The sequence below is a fragment of the Stegostoma tigrinum genome, chromosome 6 (assembly GCF_030684315.1).
Source record: "Stegostoma tigrinum isolate sSteTig4 chromosome 6, sSteTig4.hap1, whole genome shotgun sequence".
NCBI lineage: Eukaryota > Metazoa > Chordata > Chondrichthyes > Orectolobiformes > Stegostomatidae > Stegostoma > Stegostoma tigrinum.
In genome coordinates this window covers 58576942-58594520 of record NC_081359.1, presented here as the reverse complement: position 1 = coordinate 58594520, position 17579 = coordinate 58576942, and the positions used below count along the sequence as shown (strand labels likewise).

Below are 17579 nucleotides of genomic sequence, written 5' to 3'. Positions count from 1 at the left end.
TAGTGAGCTAATGAGAGACTACCCAGCAGCGGAAACAATAGTTATTGTGTAATATAATTGGATCTCCCATTTTCCATAGAATTAATTTTCAATGATATTTATTAAAAGAGCAATTAGAAAACTTCAAAAAATGTCATAGGATTTCCCAATGTCACAACAATCAAATCAAGAGCATGTATGTTAACCTGCTGTACAGGAGTTTCATGGACTAAGGTACTTCGTACAAGTTGTCATCTTATCAGACAGCACCAACAAAAGTCTATCTTTCAATATCTGGGGCAGTTGCAAGCCGTTCCCCATAATTACATTTTATTTCAAATTTATAAAAATATAATAAACTAGGCTCAAGTTTCAAATCAAATTTAGGATCCAAAATAGAGTCTGTTTTGGCAAACATTTGGAAAAAAAAATCTGAATTTTAACTCAATTTAGTATTTTTGCATGTATTATTGCTGTCGACAAGAGTTTCCTAATGGAGAAAGAGATAATGGGAACTGCAGATGCTGGAGAATCCAAGGCAACAACGTGTGAAGCTGGATGAACACAGCAGGCCAAGCAGCATCTCAGGAGCACAAAAGCTGACGTTTCGGGCCTAGACCCTTCATCAGAGAGTGAGGGGTCTAGGCCCGAAACGTCAGCTTTTGTGCTCCTGAGATGCTGCTTGGCCTGCTGTGTTCATCCAGCTTCACACTTTCCTGATGGAGAAACATGCTTTTTGCCAAGATTTGCTGGCATTAATTAATATGCCTCAGAATTAATGTAAGCTGTCTATAGTTACTGATATTAAATACATTACTTTTCCATTTTTGCAGAACAGCATCTTCTGCTGAGACATTTTCATGGTCCATCCTCCACCACAGCCTACTGAACAGCCCCTTAGAGTAACATATGAAGGAACACTGGTGAAACACTTTACCCTAATTACAAATCATCAGCGATTAACATTCAAGTTTTACATCATTTTGTAAAAAGGGACCAACAGCGGGCAGACACTATATTGTGCTCAAGAGGCGACTGAAATTGCTTCTGGAGAATGAATTGAGGGACGCAGCAAGGGAATGTTATGCTACTAATTAATTAAAGCTAGGGCAGATTTGTCAGATATACCTCTGCTGTTAACAAACAAACTTCACAATAAAGGGCTTTGGAAGCAGATACTGCTTATAAAAAATAAATAAAACTGTAAAAGGAATTGGCCAAAAGCTTGGAATTCAATCAGAGCACTGTGCTCTAAGTAATGGTCCAAGTTAGCTTGAATTCTTTCCTGAAAAATTCTTTACAAATCTTGCAGATTTTGGCAGTCTTCTGTTTACTCATTCCACTTTATGTAAGTAATAGAACTTAGTAAAAATGAACTCAGTTAAAATATAAGACAATCCAAGACAAATGCAGAATTTAGCACATCAGAGATTGGAAAGCCCTCCAAAATCTTGTTTCTATTTGCAACTAACTATCAGTGAATAATTTGTTCACTTCTTATGTGTCCAAAGAAAAAAATATTCAACAGTTTTTATTCTACATTTTGGCTCATTCAGAGTGTCTTTGGACTTGGCACAGATAATTCTAACTTAACATGTCCAGCTAAACTAGCATGCTCCCATTTGAACAACAATATTTATTCCAATAATAATTATCATAATTTTTATCCCAAATCCAACAAGGAATTCAGAAGAATCACTTTCACTCAAAGAGTAGCAAAACTGTGGAAAGTACTATCACGGAGAGCCATCCAAGTAACTACTACAGATACATCGAAGGACAAACTAGATAAGCATATTAAAGTGAAGGGGAAAATAATGATATAATAGAGGATTTAGGTCAGAAATTATGTGAAGTGCATCAAGTACAGTATAAACATTGGCATGAACTGGTTGGTCCAATTGATCTGTTTCTATTCCATGCATCTTGTGTAATCTTATGAATGGGAAATGTAATATTGTAACTGTTTTTTAATAAATGTGAAAAGTTTGAAATATTTGTATAAAAGAACATCAGTTGTTCACATTCCACAAGGATTAAGTGGGGAATACTGCACTGAAGAATATAAATAATTATAAAATGGAATGGTGGAATGTTTGAATAGTTAAACTATTTGTTAATGTACAGGTCAGACAAACTAGCACTTTGAATGTAACAGTACTTCTGTCATATTTTATGCAATAGGAAACCAATCACTAGTCTTCTTTGTTCACAGAAATACGCAAAGATTTATCAATGCAATTGGTACGTTTGGCATTGTTTTAAAATATCTTTTCATTATGTGCTAGTAAAAGCTTACCTATGGCAGTGGTTATAAAGGAGACCAGCTCCATCTGTTTTCCATCATTGTAGAAGGCTAAATGCCAGATCCCAGAATCCAAATACCTAATGAATCCTGTCTCTCGATTTGTCAGAGGGATCAAGCTTCTGTGCTGGTGGTGGAATCCCTCCAGGCTTCTCACTTCCTGTGCTAGCAGACGTCTGCCGTCCAATAACTCCACAAAGCCAAACTACCAGAAACAAATGATAAAATACACTGCTGTAATTGCTGCACGAGAGCCACTGTACACATCAATCTCAGAATATCACCTGCCCTATCGAATCAGCTTTTATGGCAATGCTGCACAAAATCTGATTCCCAAGAGCCAGCTATGCAGGAGCCTACAATAGCTGACTTTAGTCAGGCAATGGTTGAGCTTCTGAATCAGACTATTCTTTGCCTCAAATAGTCTTGTTCAGTTTTAAAGCCATCTATCATTGTACCCAATCCCTCCTGATTGCAACTCCAGTTCTGCTTCGATGATGCACGTTCTTCCTCAAGCAAAGAAATCAACTCAATGTTTTTCAGATTACAGCAAAAAAAACCTTTCTTCCAGTATATCTGATACTTTCAAAACAAAGCCAAAGAGACAGTACACAATGCTAAGCCATCTTCATACAGTATGTCTTACGTGAAATTCCACTGGACCAGTGGGAAATGCCTGGAACTTAAAAAAAGAGCAGGAAGAGGTAATACAAAAAGCATAAAACAACTCGATCCACAAATTAAAAAGAAAATATAAGGATCCTAGTTGTGATATTATTTTCAACCAAATACTTAATTTTAGCCTCACCTTTAAAAAGTAAGTGGTGTCATTAATAATTTATAATACAGGACCTGAGCTGAACTGAACTGATCATAGGCACAATAAAGGATACAGTTTCTACATTGTACACAATGTGTCAATGGCAGCACAGACTGCACAATCTCTTTGTTTTGTGAAGTATCCTTTCTCTGCATTCAAGTTTTCATTAAAACTAAAAACATATTACCAAAAGGTAACCTTGCCATGAATGAGTGTAAATTGGCAATGTTTTAAAATGTTGATCAGAGATAATGGGAACTGCAGATGCTGGAGAATCCAAGATAACAAAGTGTGAAGCTGGATGAACACAGCAGGCCAAGCAGCATCTCAGGAGCACAAAAGCTGACTTTTCGGGCCTAGACCCTTGATGAAGTGTCTAGGCCCGAAACGTCAGCTTTTGTGCTCCTGAGATGCTGCTTGGCCTGCTCTGTTTATCCAGCTTCACACTTTGTTATCAATGTTTTAAAATATTACCCTTTTGAGAAAAACAGTTAAAAAATCCTTCATATATTTAAAAGTGATACCTTGGTGACATTTCATTAAACAGCTGAAAGTGCCAATCCACCAAGTCTGAATAACTTGATTTTCAACCACCGAAGTTCACATTTAAAAAAATATGTACTGAAATAAATAAAAATAATCTTTAAAACTCTTTAACATAAGAGGTCAGTGATTTGAATATTTTTAATGTAATCTACATGAATTTTAACTAGGTTTTTTTGACAGGTCCTGCATGACAAAAAGGTCAGGACAAAAGTCCATAGGATCCAAGGGGGTATGACAAGTTAGATCTTACACTGGATCAGTGCAGGGTGAAAAGGGTAATGGCTGATGCATTTTCCCCTCTAAATAGATAGCTGTTTTCAGTGAATTTCCATGGGGCTGATACTTTACTTTTCATGGCATAAATAATTATTTAAATTTAGAGGCCATGATTAAGAAGTGTGCTGATGTTGTAAAGATTGCCGATGAGTCAATTGTGCAGAAGATAGCTGCAGGAAGACATTAATTGTAGGGTTAGGTGGCAATGGAATCCAGTCTAGAGAAATATGAAGTGAAAATCTGGGGAAGGCAAATTCTTTTTTATATTCACTTGGATGTGGAAGTCTCTGGCTGGGATTGAATTTATTGCCTGGTCTTAGTTGCCCTTGAGATGGTAATGGTAAGCAGCCTTCTTAAACCACTGGAGTCCATGTGATGTGGATAGATCCATAATGCTGTTATGGAGGGAATTCCGGGATTTTGACCCAGCTGCACTGACGAAACAGCCATATATTTCCAAGACGGGATGGTGAGTGGCTTGAAGTGGAATTTGCAGATAGCAGTGTTCCCAATGTATCTGCTGCCCTTGCCTTTCTAAATAGAAGTGGTTGTGGGTTTGGGAGGTGCTCTCTGAGGATCTTCAGTGGATTTTTGCAGCACATCTAGCAGGTAGTACACACTTCTGCTCCTGAGCATTACTGGAGGATGGAATGGGTGTTTGTGGATGTGGTGCTAATCGGGTTGCTTTGTCCTGGATGGTGCTGTTTGAGCTGCACTCATCCAGGCAAGTGGAGGCAGTATTCTATCACACCCCTGACTTGGGCTGGTACAATTGAATAGGCTTTGCAGAGTTAGGAGGTGAATTACTTGCTGCAGTATCCCTAGCCTCTGACTTGCAATTGAAGCCACAGTATTTTTACAGCCAATCCAGTTCAGTTTCCAGGATGGTGATAGTGGGATTTCAGTGAATTTAACACCATTGAATGTCAAAGGGGTGGTTAGATTGTCTCTTCATGCAGAAGGCCATTGCCATGCATTTGTGTGGCATGAATGTTACATAAGCAAAAAAATACAAAATAAATGGTCAGATACAGAGAAGTGAACAAAGCAGAAAGACTTTGGAGAGCATGTTCATAGATCTCTGAAGATAGGAGGGGAGGTAGAAGAAACCATTAAAAAGACACATGGACTACCTCCTTTATTAGCTGAGGCACAAGAACATGACAACAGGGAGATTGTACTAGTCTCATTGTGCAGGTTGAGGGGATGGTCAAGGGGATTGGGGGCAGAGATGAAGAGATAGTCTTCAGCGGCTGCCCATTTGAATTCCTTCTGCCCCAGATTACAGCAAACAGAGCCCACCCCTTAACTAGGCCGGCTGCCCTCAGTTCCATGGAAAACATTCATTTTTCTTGTGCCTGCCATTTAATAGCCCTACCTAGTACCAAGTCAAGTCTTATTACTTAGCACTTAACTGTTGAGACGATGGGAAGGGGCTGGTATCTCTCTGGGGCCAACTTGCTCAATTAAATGCCCGTCCAGCAGCCTTTTTTGTCATCTCTAGAACGGGGATAATTGCACCCTTGTCTCACTGCTGTGAAAACCATTGTTGCAATCTCCTGGCAGCTTTGAATATAGCTCTCTAATGGTTACATTTGGATAAAATGGGAAATTGTTATATCCATACAAAGATTGAACAGGGCGCATGTTAAAAAAAATGCTAGTCCTGTCTTCACGTGATTGAATTACTGAAGTAATATTTACCTGTGTGTGAGATGGGGGTAGACCACGTCGACCATAAATCCCAACCAGAGCATCCTTGCCCAGCGAAACATTAAATTTCAAATACATTGGATGATCTATGAACACTTGAGTGCGCCAGAATAAGCCAGGTGGTATCTTCTGGGTGACTCTCCGCCCGACATCAATTTCTCCAGAATCTATATAGCTATCTTCTGGGATTAAATTATCTGTTTTTCCTGTGAAAATATAGCAAAAGTTTTGTACTTCCTTGCACAATGAAGAGAAATTGGCCAAGCCAAAATGTGAAGGAGCAAACTTTTCGAAAGGATTCAAAAATGTAGAGCACTTTAGGAGAAAGTAGAGAAAGGTGGGGCAAAGCAAAATCATAATATGCAGAGACAAAACCAAATGCAGTATTTATTACCCAGCTCTGCGTAGTTTTATTAGACCCTAAGCTTTTTTCTCCTGTTATTTTTGTAAATCTGTTCACAAGAATTTTTTAAAAGTATTCTGCAAATTGAGATTTTCAAAAATCTGAGATGAATTATTACTAAGAATGGACCTAGCTAATATAATGGGCTTCAAATATTGGTGAAATTATTATTTTTTCACTAAAATTTAGTGCTGTTAATCTCCTGGACAACCCTATGGCTTGCTATCTCAAGGTTATTGATTTTGTATGACATTACTGTACACCTGTGACATCCTTTTTTAATACAAAATTCTCAGGAGGCTAAGTATCTGCTATTCAGGTCCAGATTTGTCTTGACATTTCCTAACCTTGGGAAAAGAATTCTCCTTGTCATCTTATTGTGTGATTCAAAGAAAAAGCATGCCTACAGCTCACTTAATGGTAACATTCAGCTCAGTTTGGCGCTCTACTGTTTCATGCTGTCAGCTATAATCAACAAAGTGACTAACTTTTGTTATTGGCTTTGTTTTTAATAACTAAAAACAGGATCACACAAGATACCCTTTTAATATACTTCTGCCTTCTGATGAGGTTTGGAATGACTTTTGTTCGATGTCAGCTTGTATTGATGCTTTGGTTTTCTGAATTGTCACAAATGTTTCATTAACAACTCTTCAATTAGAGTCTTCAACAGAACAACCTAACTTTTCACAAAACTTTACTGTTGCAGTTTACTCATAATAATTCAAAGTTGTTTCTGGTGCTAACATTTTCTTAATGCTTTGAATTATAAATTACTAACAACGCGGCAGGGCTGAATAGTTACTAAATGATTTGAATTTAGATAAGTTGAATTTAATGACAAAGATCACACATTTTTAATTGAATTTTAAAGTGAACTGCAGTTTTCAAAATTATCAATCACACAACCATTTAAAATCTTACAATTCTACAGCTCAGGCTCCAACCTCTATACATTACAACAATTTACACCATGTGCAGAATCTCCCAGGCCCACCTAGAATGGAGAGAAAGACAAACAAGGGAACTTCACTGGATGATAGATTGATTGATTGTATTAAAGGTAATAGACAGGAATGAGAAGCCATGGCAGGGAAGTCTCTCGTGATACCAGATAAGTTAAAATAGAAAAGTTTTGGGCAATTTTATTTGGCTGCACAAAGGAAGAGAAACAGTGGGTGCAGGTTGCAAAAACGTCAAAGGACAAGGAGGGATCATGCAGCATGGATACAGGATGACTGTATTAGTTCTGTGGCAGGGAGTAAATGTGATTGAAGCCTGTTAAACGGCTCGCAAAGCCTTGGAGCATAGTGTAAAGTGATGGAAGAAAGTCTTTCTAAAATACTGAATATCTACCTCATAATATTGGTCTAAATGGGACCGTGGGAGTGGAGGCCCAAATTCAAAACCCAGACGGTGGGTTGATCTTTGGCAATTAAGTTCTTGGAACTTTAAAAAAAAGGTCTAGCCCCCCACAGACAGGTGTTGAGAAGCCCTTCCATGTGCATTTGAATCTCAATCATGCGTACCGAAAGGCCAGCTCACCAAAACCAAATTTTCCTTCCCAAGTAGGTTCTGCATAAGCAAGCAATATGTGTTTTCAGATTAATGACTACATAACAGACGGTGCAGGTGGAAAGTTTTTTTATTCATTCGTGGAATGATAGCATCGTTGGCTAGGTCAGCATTTATCACCCAGCCTGAATTGCCCAGAAGGCAGTTAAATGGCAACCACATTACTGTGGGTCTGGAATCACATGTAGGCCAGACCAGATAAAGGATGGCAGTTTCCTTCCTTTCATTGATGAACTATATGGGTTTTTCCAACAGTCAATAATGATGCGTGGTCATTTTTAGACTCTTAATTCCAGATTTGTATTGAATTCAAATTCCACCATCTCCCATGGTGGGATTTGAAAGCTGGGTCCCGGGTGGCACGGTGGCTCAGTGGTTAGCACTGCTGCCTCACAGCGCCAGTGACCCGGGTCCATTCCAGCCTTGGGTGACTGTCTGTACAGAGTTTGCACATTCTCCACATGTCTGCGTGGGTTTCCTCCGGGTGCTCCGGTTTCCTCCCACAGTCCAAAGATCTGCAGGCTAGGTGGGTTCGCCATGCTAAATTGCCCATAATGTTCAGGGATGTGCAGCTTAGGTGGGTTCTAGGAGGATGGGTCTGGGTGGGACGCTCCAAGGGTCAGTGTGGACTTGTTAGGCCAAAGGACCTGTTTCCACACTGTAGGGATTCTATAAACAATTGAACATTACCTGAGTCTCTGGATTAACTGTTTAACAATCATACCAGTGGTCCATCACCTTGCCTAAACTGTTGTTTTACAGGACCCTGGAATGAGTAGCCACAGCCTTTAAGCTATGGGAAGTGTTAATTTATGCCATACTGATGCATTAATTGAGAGTGGGTTTCCATAATCAAAACCCAAGGGCATGGAGGATGACTGAGGGAGGCATGCTAGGGTCTTATAGGCATGGGGCAAGAGGGTGGGGTAAGAGTGGAAGGGTGCAAGGTGTGTGAACATGGATAGTGGAGTTACAGATGGGAGGGGCTTCACTAACCAAACCATAAGAAGTAGCAGCAGGAGTGGGCCATTCAGTCCTTCTAGCCTGCTCTGTCATTCAATATGATCATGGCTGATCATCCCTATCAATATCCTGTTCTCATATTTTCTCTATACCCATTGATTGCTTTAGCAGGGATAGTGATTGAGGATTTGCAAAAATTGGGTTGGGTCAACTTTGTCAACATTGAGGTCCAGGGAATTAAAATGACCCCACTGGGAAGGTATTGGAATCATTACACTAATAGATAGAAATGACACACAGTAGGGTCAGAGTTCAAGGGTCATGGATAGGAAGTGGATGGTCACATGGGGTGGGGGGATCTCTAAAAATGAAGGAGTGAGTAACTTGGATAATTGTGGAACTAAGGGTCATGGTAAGCATGTGATGGTGACGGGTGTGGGCTCGGGGGTGGAAGGGGAATTCAAGCATGTGGATCGTAATTTTAATGGGGTCCAGTGTAGAGGGGCAGAGGCTCCAGGGTGATGGAGGAGAGGCTACCTCTAACATGGGTGTGGCAAAGGAAAAAGAGGGAGAAGCTGGTGGATGACTAGGAGGGAATGAAAGCAAGGTGCACCATTTTACCATATTCTAGCTCAGAAACCAGTTTCTTCTCACAATGAACAGTCAGGGAGAAAGGTGGGATGGGTTACTGTGGTGCTCCTTGGGCTGACCAAAGGAAACCCATCTAATAATGCCTCATCTAGATGATGGCCATCCTCATATCTGTTTTCTCTCTAGAGAAGGTGTAAGGATATTTCCTTCCTGACTCAGGAATCTCTTGACATCAAGATCCTAGCAATGTCAGAGCAGAAGTCAAGCTTGAGATGAAGACCTTCTGCCATTGTCCAAGGCAGTAACATAGGAAGAGCTGCAAAGAAAGTATTGACTAGATCCACATTATTTATTCACATCTCTCTCATTATGCACACTGGAGCCTGAAGTGAAGACCAGTGACGGCAAACCACGAGGCCAGCACAGCGATCAAAACCCAGAAGTGGGAAAATACTCCAAGTGAAGCTCAGCAGTGGTCATGGCCCATAGTTAGAGATGCTCACAGCTAGTATCTGTTTATGATGGGATCTTGTTTGGGTAGATCTGCTACCACCAACTGTTTTCAGACTAGTAGTCTGCTGTACTAGCCATGAATTAAACCTGTGCCTCTACTGCTGGGGTTTTGAGTAAAAAGAAGCAGATTATTACATAATAAGATCAACAAATTCTTGATCTCACAAGGAGTCAAGGGCTATGGGGACAGTGCAGGGAAGTGGAGTTGAAATGCCCATCAGCCATGATTTAAATGGTGGAGTGGACTCGATGGGCCAAATGGCCTTACTTCCACCCCTATGTCTTTATGGTCTTAATAAGACAATGGATATCATTAGCTTGAGGCGGGTTAACTGTATTAACATTAAGTGAGAGGTTGCTATCTCCTAAAGTATATTAAATAGGTCAATTCTACATGTCTATAGATGTCTACATGTCAAACTAAGCATCAACAACAAACTGACTAAATTATTCATTTACATAACAATGGAGGGTTTAGTTATTCCAAAGATTTCACTTAACTCCTTCAGATCAACTGTCTTATACAACAAGGCTCGTTAGCGATGAACTTTGAGACTCTGAACTGCAGAAAGCCCAGACAGAAGTTAAAGAAAGCATAGGAGAAATGTATACTGTTGGAATTAGGAAGGAATCAAATAGGCCGGAAGAAGCAAAATAAGACTGAAACAAAATTACTTCCAGAGATTGGGGTAGGAAACAAGCCCTCAAAAAATGCTGGATGGCAAGTGCTTGAAAGAACAGGCATGGTTCAAGCCATTGATGATCTGCACTAGTATCCCGGGGACTTTTACGGAGACTCACAAGTGCAAAGAGAGAGAGAGACTGCTGTAAGGTGACAGTAGCATGGAAATTTAAACACAGGCCAGAGAGGGCTGTGAGGATCAAAGCAGTGAGGCACAAAAAGTGATAGGATGAATCTTCCAGAGGGACAGGCCCAGAGCAAGAATTCAATTTCCTTGATGGTAAAGAACTGTCGGATGAATTTGGATACACCGAGATTAAAGTAAACAGCAGATAAGTCAGTTAGAATTGGGATACTGGAGAAGATGTGTCAATCTTTTCAAATGCCAAGTCTCATAATCTCATGGTTGAGCCCATGAATCCTCAGTTTAAGCCTGAAGTCTCAAGGTGTACAAATATTAGAGTAAGAGGTCAGATGTACATCACACTTCATTACAATGGAATGTGTATTATGAAGACATTGTACATAATTCCCAACCATTAAGATTCTTTATTAAGCAGAATTAATTATTTGGCTTCGGAAATGCTTTAGCCCAAACATAGTTCAGGGCAAGGGTAGACTCTTCATTTCTCACAAAACTAAAACTGAAAATGGCAGGAAAAAAAATATCAAAGAGGTTGGTGGCTAGCCACCAGAGAACATTCTGGATAGTGGTTTGAGCTTTCATAATTTAGCTACAGAGAAGGAAACCAGCACACAAGTCATTCATTTATTTGAATCTGAAATTTTGTACTTTCCTGTACTTGTGGATTCAGGGCACATTGTCCTCAAGACCCAGTTGTCTCTTTGGAGGAGAATCAGTTCCTTCTCGAAGCACTTTAAAAAAAATAAAGTTATTACTTATTGCACAGAGATAACACGGTATGAAGCTGGATGAACACAGCAGGCCAAGCAGCATCAGAGAAGGAAAGCTTGATGTTTCGGGTCGGGACCCTATTTCAGCAACGGCAGTTCCTACTATCTCTGTAACAACGTATTGCAGAGAACTTGCCAAGGAGATGCAGTGACAGTCACCATGGTTACAATTAGATGAAGAAATTCCTACCAGACTGAAAAGCCAAGTCATTGCTGGGAAGCGATAAAAGGTAACTTCTGTCTTAGTGCAATCTCCAAAAGGCACATGACATTTTAAACTTTCCTAAACCAGTGAAGTGGCCGTAAAATCTGAGGCAGCACCAATGATCAACTTAAAAGGAGAGCTTTAACAATGTAAGGAAGTGGATTCAAAGTTTCAAAATAAAATTAATGGCTGAATCAGGATGGATAGATATACAGGCGGAAGCCAACACTATGCGATCACACACCGAGAAAATGAAGGTAAGCTTGAAATGTTTTGAGAGAGAGACTTCAATCCTCAGCAAAGAAGAAGTGCAATGACTTCAAGTAGCTAAATAATAGATGATCCAGATCAGATAAGAGATTATTAGGTCCAAAATGGGTCAAAGTTAATATTCAACATGGAGAAGTAGTTGATTTGCATAGATAATAGTTGGAGGCTGCAAGAGGAACCCATCAACATGTTGGGAAATTACTAGGGTTTCTTTCAAGACCAGTTACTGAGCTCTTGTACACACATAATGTCTTGAGAAATTTAGGAACTTGAACTACTCAGGCTGTGACAGGATTTAGTCTAACTACCTGAGTGAGACTGTTAACTTCACCATCTGACTATTAGAAGTCAAATAGCACAACCAAGCCTTGCAGGTTGAGAAGAAGAAACCTGCAGGCAATTACAGAAATCCCACACTTGGACAGCACAAGTTGTACAGCAAAGAGATACTTTGAAGTTGGAATAAAGGCTTTATGTTACAGAAATATTTAGAACTCCAAGATCAAGGTGTACGGCTAGCTGCAGAAAACTTTTCGTTACAGTCAATGAGTGATGACCTAGTCTTTTAGAAAAAGCACTGGAGACAGAGAACAAGAATCTTCATTCCCTTCAAAATATCAGAGGTTACCTGTGGAAGAAGATTGCCCTTTCAAGTAGCTCTGCAATTCAGAGCACCACACAAGAATTTCCTTTTGGTCCTCCTTTGGCAGTTTATCGGTTTGTCCGTGATCTTCCAGTTCCACTCTCTCACAGAATCCTTGGGATGTCCACAGACCTCAGCAGCCTTATGTTGCAGCAACTGTCAAAGTGAAACGATTAATTACAGAAAGAGTAATCCTGTCCTAGACATGGCAGGGAGCTTCATCTCCTCACTGCCAGCATAATATTCTGAACAGCCTTTTTTCTTCCTGCAGTTTATCATATTTCATAGGTTTGAGAGAAAGGCAGGTGGAAAGCAGAGTGAGAATTTCACTTCCTTGTCTTCCATTTAAAGAGGCTGTGATTATGGGAGTCCTGAAGTCTTCTCCTTTAAATCAGCTTTTCCTGGATTGGTCTTCACTGCTTCAGGATTTTGTGCGGTTCACAGCCCAGGAGGAGCTGTGATCAGAAGTTGCCATTCCATTCCATCAATGTATTAACCCTGTGAGGAAGCAACAAGGTGTATACATTCTAAACATTCTTGAAGAGAACCAAGAATGCTAATGCAGACTATTCTCCCAACACAATAGAATTTAGCAGCTTTGAGAGTGAGGGGAGATTGGATAAAAAATGTTAAAATGTTTATGGCTAATGTTAATGCTAAAAAGGGAACACTGTAAAAGTACTCGGGGGCAAGTTGTAGAGTAAATGGAATTATAGCTTTACTTTGAGTGTAGTTACTGAGTATGTGTAGAATGAGCAAAGCCACAGTGACATCGATGACTTGGATCTGGTGTTTGTGTCTGTAGACCTCCAAGAACAATGTCCTCCTTTATCACCCTCCACGTGTTCTGTTGTTGTTCACTCAAGGGTGTAGGTTTTGTCCTACTCTAACTTCTGTCCACTGGAGCAGTCTCTCAGATCCAGCCATCTGAAACAATCTTCCCCGATTTCTGCAAAATCTCTTCAAATCCTATTCCTTGATCATGCCTGTCCTCCAATATTCTATTTTACCTTTTGTTACCTTTCATTCTCAATGCAAAACAGTGGGGGTAGCAATGTGAATACAACTGTTTCGTAAAGTTGACAACAATTTCTGGGTTGCGCTCAGATGCAGAAAAATATAGAAATTAATAAATTGTGGTCAATGATTTTTGCTTTGCGTGCATGCTTGAAATCCCTCAGGTTGCAAAGAGGTAGAAATTATTCAACCAACATGAACTGGCTTTTTACACCAACAGTTTTGTGTAAAGGCCTTTTGAAAAAGTTACACTTGGTTCAATGAGTTGCAACAGGGTTTTTACTAGCATATAATTCATAATTACAGATTAACAGCCTCGGTGACACTGATAAGCTGTTGTATTAACTATGATAAAACAAAGCCACATTTTAAACATTTTTAAAAAGTAAGTATATTTATGATATTCAATTGTTTTTAATTCAAAATATATGTCCCAATAATGGTTTTTCTTCTGTGTAAATCCTTCCTAGTTTGCTGTCTATGAGAATACATCAGTGTGAGATTGGTTAGTGACCCCAATCCTTGAGCTGAATTTTCACACAATAGTTTTGAAATGGTAGGCAGCTTTATTTCTGGGAACCGGCAGCTGATTGTTTTCTGGCTCAATCATCCCAAAGGTGTGCAATTCAGTAGCTGACTTTAGCACTGCCATCAAATTTAGATCCTCAGGGAAGTTGCGGAGATGGAAAGGCAATTCAGGACATGCTATTAAAAGGCAGACCAGCAGACATGACAATGGTCACAGCGAGAGTGCTGCTGAGATAAAATACATAATATAGTCTACAGCAAATTTAGGCAATATGGTCTAATGAGATGTCAGCCATTTTTTCACACCCAATACCGTGTCTCTTACCGCAGACTTCAGGAACTTCACATGCATTGAAAAGTCTCTGTCTCCAGATAACCATCCAATTTGTCATCTTCCCCATTCAAGGTGCAGATTGTATATCACATTCACCCTACTCCAACTTCCTATTGTGTGCTCACTTCCTGTGAACTAACAAGTTGCACACATGGCAGGATTTGATATGATGCTGTGAATGATTCCAGGCAAAATGGCTGTCGATCGAATCATTAACAAACCTCAGTTGGATTCCCATCTGGTGGCCGCTAGCGGCACATGCAGGCAACTTCCGGGGAAAAAAAGGAAAGAGACAGGAATACTTTGGCGTACTTGTTTGAGAGCTTCATTTTCCCCTAATTTTCCTGCCCGAACCACCTCTGCCTCTGCCTCTGCCTCTGCCTCCATTGTTGCTGTTCCTGAAGGTTCCTTTGAGTTGATGCCAGCATCACTGAAGGGAAAGGCAAAATCTACACCTTAGCAAATGCTAAGTATTGTGGGAAGCTTTCACTGATGTCAACGGTGAGCACTGTTGCTATGTTGTGAAATATGAGCCTTTAAGTTTTCTCTCCATACATGAGAAATACAATAAATTAATCACTTCGACCAGACTCTTGGTCACCTTGCAGGTGCAAAATGAATCAAATGACAAATGTGCTTCTGAAGCAAAGGTACATGCATTCCAATTTTTTTTTAACCTTTAAACTAAGGACATTGAAAAGTATCCAGCAGTCAATTCTAACCAGATTATTAAAACTCCAACAATGCAATAATAAGGAACTGGCAAATCAGTAGAATGAATGTTAGGGTTACCAAAACAATCTCTCAAAATCTCAAAAATGTACATTGGTTTGATTACAGTTAATTCATTACAGGCTCATGGATTACTAAAGCAAGTAATTAACATGTCATGATTTTTGTGTAATTGCATAAATAAAACACAGTAGTATAGTTACATTTCTGACATAATATAAGGCCATAAACAGGCTTCGTGGCAAGCCACCAAGCAAGACAGGGTGACACTCTTTATGTTTGATATCCCTTCCTTCCATCTATATCATGAATAATTTTTAAGTACAACTTTAAAAAATGCTTTATTGAGTGTTGGCCCAAAGATATCGCAACCTCGACCTAATGCAGCCTCTCCTTCCGTTGACGTACACTGCTATATTGCTGTTGATGTTTCCTCAGATTTTGATCACATCATCCTCCTCTGTTGCTTCCTGTTTCAATCTAATTTCAACCTTTCCTCACTCTTACTCCTTCAACTTCCCTCTTCCATATTTCTAATAGAAAGTACCAATTCAAAGAAAATGTTCTTGCGGTCATTCAAAACAACAACTTGCATTTATGTAATGGCTTTCGATCTATTAAAATATCCCAAGAGGACTGAGATTATACAAACTTTGACATTTGTGCATATGAGTAAAGAGGTAAGATTCAAGGAGTATTTTAAGAGGAGGCAGGCGAGGTGACAGATGGAGATGTTTGGGCATTGCATTGGAGAACCTAAAGCCTCAGATACCGTGTTGCCTCCTTTCGATATTAGGAACAGCTATCACCAAACTCTTTTGGATAAAAGTTATCACTTGTCCTGCTCATGACATTCATATGTTTTTGCTATCAGGTTCTTAATTTGTTAAGGCTTTAAATCAACTTCTGCAACATGTGTAAATAACATTGTTATGGAAATTCCGATCAGAATCGGAATCCCTTGTTCCAACCTTGATTAGATAAAAAAAATACTCAGATGCTTTTAGATGACTTTGACTGTGGACATCTCTGGACAAGAGTGTCCTGAAACGAACAAAAAAGGGGGAAAAAAGGTCTAGGAATCTTCGCAGCCAGCATGAGAAAGGATCATTGTCAAAACTGTGGTCCTTTACGCAGCAGCCTGTGCTGGGTTTAGTGATTCAAATGTCCAGCAGTCCCTTTGAAAGCTCCTGCGAGAGGATAAATACGTCAAGTAAATATAGGGTTTGGGAGGCAGGTGGGAGGGGAGCGTGGTAGGGCACCAAGTGGATGGCGGACTGCATGATGCCAAGTGTTAGGGTGGCTTGAGCAGCTGTGCCAGTAGACAATATTACTGGGTGGAATCAACTCCAATGGGGTTAGTAGGGAAGAATATAGTTTTCTTCATGGGGTTTGGGGTTGGGGGGGTGGTGGTTCCAGGCAGTTACCAGATAAGGTGCTGGATGATGATGTTTGGGTGACAGCATAGCCATTATTGAAGGTTGACGCTGTTCAGTGTGGGACTGTCAGGGTGAGTGTTGGGGAGTGCCTGTGTAAGTGTGCGGTTCAGATAAGCAGGGGTTTGAGCAGATTCCTAATCCACAAACATTTCCTAGGTAATATTAAACTTCAGCAAGTAGGATCCTTTAGAATTCTCTGGCTTTGAGGGTCTTTTTCAGACAGTTTCAGATACAGGAGAATTGCTTATTGGAATTTTCAATTTGTTGGGTAATTCTCTCTGAGTCAGCTATGTTGGGACTTTTGCATGATCTTTAACATGCAATTCTAATCTAAACTATTCATATACCTACCTCACCATCGACATATCTGGAGCATTGAATCAGGCAACTCCAACATTGCTTCTGTTTAAATCCTTCATGACTTTGATTGTTCAGGCACAATGCAATTCACTCCTTTCCGTTGTGTTGTATTGACTTTTGAACATACAGGTTAGAAGCAGGAGTAGGCCACTGAGCCTCTCTGGTCAGCTCCACCACTTAATAAGATCATAGCTGATTGGATAATCCATTGTCCAACCCATTCTCAATGATTTTTCACACCCTTATTTAACAAAATCCATATATATATATATGTCTTAAAACATTCAAAGACTCTGCTTCTTCTGCATTTTGAGGAAGATAGGTTCCAAAATCTTTTGGTGTTGTAATTAAAAAATCTTCATTTTGTCTTAAATGGGTGATCCCTTAGTATGAAATCTCGACCCTAAATTCTAGATTCTCCCAAAGAGTAAAGGTCCTTTCCTGATCTGGACTGTCCACCCAGAATCTTATATAATTCAATTAAAATGCCTCTTACACTTCTAAACTCCCGTGGATACAAGCCTAGTCTGTCTAAAAATTCTTCATAGGACAACGAGCCTATTCCAGTGTGAATTCAAGGAAGCTTTGCTGAACCACTTCCCACACACATATATGCTTCCTTAAATAAGGAGACAAACACAGAACGCAATATTCCAGATGCAGTCTCACCAGTGATCTGTATAACTGAAGCATAATCTTTTGTATTCAATAACCCTAGCCAGAAATTATAACATTCCATTCACTTTGCCACATGTATACTAGCCTTTTGT

The 17579-nt window shown here is 39.8% G+C and overlaps 1 protein-coding gene across 7 annotated transcripts in view; it reads right to left on the bottom strand.

Moving 5' to 3' along the window:
- Positions 1 to 17579, bottom strand: part of tenm4 (teneurin transmembrane protein 4) — a 973741-nt gene that overhangs the window by 176077 nt on the left and 780085 nt on the right. For all 7 annotated transcript variants that reach the window (XM_048532769.2, XM_048532768.2, XM_048532771.2 and 4 more), the window contains 2 exons: positions 5631 to 5845; positions 2279 to 2489 (listed from right to left, as the gene is read on the bottom strand). In XM_048532769.2, coding sequence (XP_048388726.2) covers positions 2279 to 2489; positions 5631 to 5845 — 426 coding nt within the window. The remainder of the gene's footprint in view (positions 1 to 2278; positions 2490 to 5630; positions 5846 to 17579) is intronic.